The 8,149-nt window shown below is 39.3% G+C and overlaps 1 protein-coding gene across 1 annotated transcript in view; it reads left to right on the top strand.

Moving 5' to 3' along the window:
• The window catches only part of LOC107094453 (tumor necrosis factor receptor superfamily member 14-like), a 12,845-nt gene extending 6,594 nt beyond the window's left edge, over positions 1 to 6,251 (top strand). The window contains exon 4 of the mRNA XM_015390043.1: positions 6,166 to 6,251. Coding sequence (XP_015245529.1) covers positions 6,166 to 6,251 — 86 coding nt within the window. The remainder of the gene's footprint in view (positions 1 to 6,165) is intronic.
• Positions 6,252 to 8,149: the final 1,898 nt, after the last annotated feature.

Below are 8,149 nucleotides of genomic sequence, written 5' to 3'. Positions count from 1 at the left end.
GGTTTCCCTTAGATAGAAAACTTTGAATCAATCTGACTGGATGGTCTGGTTGAACTGTAAAGTGCAATGGGAAGAAATGAGTTCTGAATTGGCGCTATATAAATAAACTGAATTTAATTTAATATTCTTTGCAGATAATTAAAAGTTCATCATTGTTTTAATAACTGTAACATTTGACTTTTCACAGATATTTGCAGAAAAAAACAAAAATCCCAAAGGGTATGTAGGTTTATTAACTAAACAGATGTTGATAGAAATATTCACTTTATTGAAGAAATCACTGACTTTTCTTCTACATAATAGGATCAAACACAAGGAGCAGAACAAGTTGTTCTGAACTCCCAACCAGGTAAGATAGAAAACTGTTCTTTACTTGATTATTATGGGATGGATTGTTTTTCCTGTCAGTGATCTGGAAGACTGACATTTTCTCTGAGGAATAAAATAAACTGATGTAATAATTAAAGGACTGTGAGCTGCTGGGTGTCTCCATCCATCTCTAATTTATTCATTAATTTCTCTCATTTTCTCTGTCCAGTGAACTGATGCCTATAGGACCAAACCATTGGCTGAACATCTGGTTACTGTAGATTAAATGAGTTTCAGGTTCTGGATCAAACCAAGCTGGATTCTGAGACATTTGATTCTACAGTGATCAGAAAGAACGACTGAAACTTTCTGCTCCTCCAGAGTCACTGATCCTCTGCACACAACTTAACCTTGTTAGAAATGTGTTTAAACATATTTAATAATTATTAATTGTTTGATTTTAGATTTAACTCAGTTCTTATCTAAAGTACATTTTTGAACAGAGCAGTAAATATAAACTGGGAAATATATCAGCTCTGTGACTGGAAACCAGAATGATTAATGGAGGAAACCTTCAGTAAATTGATAACTTTATATGTAATATTTTCAGACTGACCAGAATGATCAGAATCTCATCAGTAATTTTAATAAAAGGCTCTAAAATCAGGATCTGAAGCCTCGCTGCTTTCATCATATCTACATGTTCTGCTTCACAAAAACTGGATGATGGATTTTCTGCAATGTTTGGGACTTAAAATATTTCACAAAACTTTCATACAAGCACCTGAAAATTTTTATCTTTTATTGTTTTTATATATCATTAAAAAATGGAAACAAGTTCCCAACCTGTTACTGTCATTATTTTCTCTTTTTTTTTATCATTTTGTTTCTAACGTGTCATAAAGACAGATGTTCACCTAATGGCTGTTGTAGATCTAACAGGAAAATCCCAAAGGATACAGAAAGACAGGCAGGAACTGAGCTCCATCTAGATGGTTCCTCAACAGCTGGTAGCAGATTCTGGTTGTTCTCTTCTATGCTTTTCTGAACCATTCATGTTTTTTTATCTTTTTTGTACCAACAAAAGGTCTGAAGAGACCATGCTGGACTGGATTGGGGACTCGTCTGTGAGAACTTTGAAAGAATTATTTGTCCAAATTAAACCCAGAAACTACTGATCAACATCACTAAAGGTTCATCTGACTCTGTGGAAGCAAGACTTCAGTGGGTGTAAGGTTATGGAGGCGGTTCAGCTTTACTCCATAGATCTGCTTCTTAATGAACTGATATAAATCAGCTGAAACAGTTTGTTAAACCGTTTATTGTTCTGTGGTGAGAGAGTTAATAACCAGAACTATTCATAGAACCATTTCTCTGGTTGGTGGTGCCTCTAGATGTTGTGACTTAATTTAGATCCCAGCTGAAGGTTGAAGACCAATCCTGGTGTTATGCTATTACATTCCGTTGCATTTCTGCGTTATTTAATCAAATAACTATTTAGGAACCAAGGTTTATCTTGAAGAATTTGGAGCATCTGGAATAGTTTCAAACGAAATTCAAACATTATTTGGAGAAAATATTAAATGGTTTTCCTAAATCAGTTGGTTTGTAAACAGTTCTCTGGAGAAATCTTGATGTTTGGCTTTGGTTGATCTGTTGGTCTACTTCCTTCTGTCAGACGGGTTCTACACTCTTGATTGGAAGGTGTGGAAGATAAATATCTTAACTTTATATTCTTATATTTACGGCACAATAGTTTCTAACCTCTGAATTTGATCCAAAGCAGTTTGTTTTGTTTATCAATCTGTGACTCTTACTGCAGGCTCTTTCACTTTTCTCCAGTTTTTGCTCATAATGTTTTAATTCAGATGTCTAATTTTCTTCTCATTCTTCCAACTGTCTCCCTCACTGTAGGAAAGCAACTCTTAAAGTTCGACTATGACACAAAACTTTCTACAGAAATAAACAGACAGAGAATCAGCAGAAGATATTTCCGTCTGACTAAATGCATTTAGTGTTCAGAAGATCCTCATCCTTAAGGATGAGTAATACTCAAACTTTGGGGAGTCATGCAGGACTACACTGATAGTGATCATGCAGAGAGCACACAGTGTGCAGTGTGTTTCAAAATGGGGCACAATCAGTCACTGCAGCAGCGCAGTTGTCTCACCGTTGATGTGCACCAACAGGCTTAATTCAAAGCCTGGGAGTTAACCTGGCTTCAAAGTAAATACAAAATCTTTGTTGTTTGTTTCTCATTAAAACCCAGGACTGTCTAAATTTAAAGAGTCAGCATAGCCCCAATGTGTATGATGATGTGCTAGTAAGTGAACTGAAATTGTCACTGCTCTAGAGTTCAGCCAGCAGCTTTGTATTAAACAGCTAAATGCAGCTGACTGGCCTTGGAGAGCTCCGTTATAACGATCCGAATCTGAGGACCGGGAATTGAGCCAGAACACAGAGTAACAGTTTAACAGTTTATTTTATAAAAAAATACAGCAAGATTTGAAAGACTGGAGGTGGACTCTCAGCCTCTTTAATTAGAGAGGGAGTAATAGTGAACCAGGAAATGACGGGTGGAATGAAGTCAGACAGAGAATCCCTGGTGTCACCAGATGGCATGTGAAGTCATGGAGCCTTGTTGTGCTCAGAAGTTTCTCTGGAACGTCTCTAACGAATCCTTCCGTCTTCATTAAATGTTTTTTTTCCAGGGGGATGCAATGGGTCAGAAACGTGAGAGCTAAATCAAGCATTAAAAGCAAAAGGGCAAAGCAGTGGGTTTCATTTTCTCAGCAACGACGGTTCGGTTTCTTCATTTGCTTCTGCTGACCTCTCTAATTATGGTAATTATTGACGCTTGTTTCCACCTGGTTCCTCTGCTATTTATGTTTTTTGCTTGGTGAGATTAACTCTAGTGTTCAGAGTTTTGTTCTGTTTTCCTGATTATGACCAGTTTCTGCAGTTTTGCTTTGCCCCTCCCTGCTCTGTTAGACTGATCTGATCTGGACTGATTGTTGGATTCTGCTGGCTTTTGAACTTGGACCTGTTCTCTGACTCCGGCTTGGTTTTCCCCCTCAAGGACACGTTTGTTGCTCGGCGTCAGCTGGCGCCTGCTCTGCTCTCTCTCTAGGAACCCTGGGGGGGTGGCGCCCCCCTCAAGCTGGGGTGTTACCTCTAGTTTAGGTTCTACTCTTTCCCCCTGGATCGGACTGAACTCTAAATCAGGTCAGTGACTTTGCTCCTAGTCGTGATTAGCCTGACAATCCAACCACTGACCTGTATTTCCAATCCCTGCAGAGATTCGCCCCACAGCTGATGAGCAGCCCCACGTTCCTGTTTGTTTTTTGTGTTAATGCACATTTTGAACTTTCTCACTGCCTGTCTCGCCTTGAATTCTGGGTCCAACTTTCTGAGTTCCTTACAAAGAGGCAATCCAAGGGAGAGTCGGGGCACAGGTCCAGGTCCAGGTCCAGGTCCAGGTAGACCTTCAGATCAGAAAGGATTCAGGCAGAATGGCTCACCAATGGCTCCAAATAATCTGACACTGATTTCTGGTCTGAAGGCTGGTTATGTACTCATAGATGTCCTTAACAGTCCTTAACATGACAGGTGGAAATACAGAAGAAAGGGAAAAAAAACTTTGATGTCCCACTTCAGAAAGGTCAGAGTGCGGTATTATAGTTAAAGAATAAACACCTATTATTATTATTAAAAAATAATAGGTGTGTTTATGGCACCTACACAGCAATAAAAAGTGGTTTAGAGAGGTAAAGTAAGATGGTCAGTTTACCCTCTGCACACAGAGACATGAAGATGGGAAAAGCAGCCTGGCTGTGAAGCTCATATGGATCTTTTACTTAATAAAAGTTGAATGCTTTACATACTGAAGGTTGTTTTATATTTTATTTCTGCCGAACGTCATAAAAACAAACCAAAATCCTTACTAGTGTCAGGATTTAGGGTTGTACACGTCGCAGTATCAGAAAAGCCAACGATAATAAATGATCAGATTTGATAATCCAGTTAAAACCTCAGGGGGACGCTAAGCAAAATGTTCTAAACACAAAGGCAGGATTAAAACAAACGTGGAAAACTGTGATAAAAAACTTCACTTCACTGCCTACATTCCTCCTGCTTTGTCCTGAATATTTTTCTCTGACTAGAATAAAATCACGAACTTCCTACAAATCCAGCTCTGTGGAAAAGTATTCACTTTCCTCTCTTTTCATTTTTTCCCCGTATAAATGCTTTGGATGATCAAAAGGAATGTAACTACAAATAGGTCACTTGATTAAACATAGAAAATAGATATAAAGAAGAAAAAATATTTAATTTTTAAATCTCAAATTTGCTAAAGATGAAAATGCTAAAGAAAAATAGAATGGCGAGGCTGAATGAACCTATTAGAAGGTGAGTATCTTGTTACATCTGACCTAAAACTAATCAGCATTTGAAGAAGATGCTGCAGGTCAGGTTACCACCAAACATGGTGAAGGCCTGTTGCCGTGGAAACCTGAACTCTGCTCTCTAGCTGGAGAACATCTGGGATCAGCAGCGGGTCATTAAACCAACAAACGTGAGCAGGTTCTCCTCTGAGCAGTTCAACAATAAACACCATGTAGTTTGTGGTGGCCTAGTCAAAGTCTGGACTTAAATTATCCTTGAGATGCTGGAACCTGAAACAGGCGCTAATGCTGAGAAAAGCTCCTGATGTTTTATAGCATCTTCAAAGCAGAGAGAGTCCAACCTCCTCGGCGGCCGCGCAGAAGATGACTCATCATCAACTATCAGGAACTCCTAAAGGACCAGAGGACAAAGCAACCAGCTTTTAGTTTCAGGGAGACTTAGTTTTCCCTGAGGCTCTGTTCGGTTCGGGGCGCTATTGTCATTAAAAGATCAAGCTCAACACTGCTCTTTGTTTTTACTAAGGTTTTAGTTATCTATTGTTGATGTTTGTTTTATCATCTGAAAAAATATTTAGGACAAAAGAAATCAAAAAAGGAAAAAATTGGATGAGATTATTTTCCCCCAGAGCTATACAAACTTCAATAAAAAATTAAACTTAGCTACAAATTACATATCATCATTTATTTTGCATAATCTGATCCTTTTTTCCAAAACTTTGCTCTGATGTTGATGCACTGCTGTGTTTATGCTGTATTTATGATTTCCTGATGTTTCCCTCATTTGAAATGATGACCTTAGTTATTCTATTTCTTCTAGATCTATCAGATACTTATATGGCTTCATTAACACCCCTGGGTCTCATTCTAATAACTTCTTCTCGCATCTTTAATTTTCTTTATCTTTAAATCGGCTCTCTAAGCTCCAATTATTTTATTTTATTCCTGTTTTGCTCTTATCAGTGTTAAAATCTTTATTTTGATTCAGATAACTTTGATGTGTCATGAATCCTGTTAAAGGCTGCAGATGCTAATGCCTGGTCAGCTTCTCCTCCATCTCCTTTGTAGCTTCAGGTTTTCTGTTACTTGAAGCAACCTGCTGTCACCACTAAGCACTTTGCCTCATATGATGAGTGTAATGCACAGAGAAGGTCACCCTGCTCAGCCCAGCTTGATGCAGTATGGCCTACACCTATAATGATGCACCATGAAGCAGCAGCGACACATTGAGAAGGTCTTAGTGTGTAGCTGTGAACCCAAATGTTTCATAAAATGGGGACAGATGGACCCAGTTTTATGGTGAGACAGACACTGAAAGTTTAATACGTTTATTAACACAAGACAAACAGAAGTGCGGATCTGCGGATCTGCGGACCGCTGCGGCGGCAGGGGGGAGGCGGGGCACCGCCCAATCACTGACACTCTGGTTTAACAGTTCAGTCCATCCTCTCAGAGGAAGGCAGGATCCAGCCGATAGACTGCCAAACGAGCTGCGGAGCAGAGCTGTCCAAAGTGTCCCCGATGCAGAAACCTCAGTGAGCAGGCAGGATTCTGATCCAGGTCAGGGAAACAGATCAGACAGGAACAGCTCTGGAATCCAGGAGTCTGAAACCCGGTCAGGGGTTCCGATCCACACAGGAACAGACAAATCCAGGGTTCTAGGAATCCACATAGCATGAAGGCAGGTTCAGAGCTCCATGAGTCCTGCAGCGAGCTCAGACAGACACAAACAGATGGAGACAGGCAGGCTCAGTGGTTGAGGGACAGAGAAAAAACATGGTACCAGGACAACTACAGAACTTTAAACTGATCTCCACTAGGAGCCAGGACACGATCAGGAGACAAGACAAACACCAAAACCCTTTTAACCAACTGGCCTCTTGGGGCGGGAATATGAACTCTGGAATAACCAAACTCAAACAAGCAAACTACCATACAGACACAATACAAAGAATGATCCAGCCCTGATAGCTGGGCTTACCCGTACATAAAGCAGCAGGCGCAGGTGGATAGGATGAGTGATAATTAGAGACTGGGCAGAGTTAGGCAGGTGGATGAAGTGAATAATTAAGGTCAGCTATCAGGGCAGATCATGGCAAAAGGTGAACTCTTCAGCCTGAAATGGCACTGGACTGGTTGGACTCTAACTGGTTAGACTCTATTACCTCCTTGTCTGATAAATCTAAAAGAGCATTTAAAATGCACTATTTTTTATATTTATCAAATATGGAAATTTAACTATATCTGATTGATACTGAAGCTGCCATGCAGAGGTTATCCAGCAGAAATGTTTTGTGTAGGTTTGTGTTCATCAGGTTTACCTGAATCCTGTTGATTAAAATCCTTGGTTATAATAATCGTTCCTGTTTCCTGTCTGTGTTTGGGTCCTCTGCTCATGATGTCAGCTGTGGGAATGTGTGATGTCAGCATGACATGAAAACTTCAGCCACTTCATCCTCTACCATGTCAGGCTAGTTCAAGGTAATCTAAGCTGAGGTCTTGATTAGTCCAATAAATATATGATTAAAAGCGACCATCAATCAATAGCTATGAAATGCAGGCAGGTTCAAACCATGTTTAGATGGAAAGCAGCAGGTTTTCTGGCAGGATTCCTTCTTGAAGTGAGAGCCCTCTGGTGGACAATAATCATAGTGCAGTTCTTCACTTCTGCACTTCTCACCGAGTCACTTTGCAGCTTTACTTTAGGGTTTTATGTGGCTAGTCAAATTAATAATCTAGAACCAGTATTGGTTGCATCACAGCTCTTAATGCTTTTGCAAACAAGATGAGGATAGAAACCATCCAAAATATTCCTAAAGTAAACTGTCTGCAAATTGTACCAGTCCTTTCTAGGGTGGTGTCTTTCTTCTTTTCCTTGTAAGATGTTTATCAATCTTCTTAGATCAGATATGGAAACACAACTCTTGGATTATCTTCTGTTAGTTAATTTTACTTTGTATGTAAAGAAGAGATTCCTGATAGAAGCTTGGTCTGCATCTCTTAAATAAATTGATGAAGAATTAAATAAATAATATTGCCATAAGTAATTAAGCATATTTTTATCCATGGCAAGCGGCAGATTGTTGCATTAGCAGCTAAAAAATAATCATTATCAGTGCATGAAAACAGCAACAGGAGTAACAAGTGCTTCAGAAGGTTCTTGTTTAAAAAAATGTGATGGATGTAACTAAATATATATATAATATATTGTGGAACTTCTCTTTCTGTAGGACTACTTCACTAAACATACAACCAGAGCTTCAGCACAATAGTTTAGATCAAATCAGAATCATGAGATATGATGGCCTAATCAAAGTCCAGACCTAATCAAGGTCTGACATTTTATCTTGGAAATGTTAAATCCTCTTGAATGTCCAGAGGTGGTAGGGATTTTGATTTTCCCTAAAGTCCTGCAGGATTTGGCTTAAACTGTGATT

This window comes from Cyprinodon variegatus, unplaced genomic scaffold (assembly GCF_000732505.1).
Source record: "Cyprinodon variegatus isolate N-32 unplaced genomic scaffold, C_variegatus-1.0 Scaffold483, whole genome shotgun sequence".
In the NCBI taxonomy this organism is placed as follows: Eukaryota; Metazoa; Chordata; class Actinopteri; order Cyprinodontiformes; family Cyprinodontidae; genus Cyprinodon; species Cyprinodon variegatus.
Note: the sequence above shows the minus strand (reverse complement) of the source record. Positions and strands in the feature narration are given on the sequence as shown.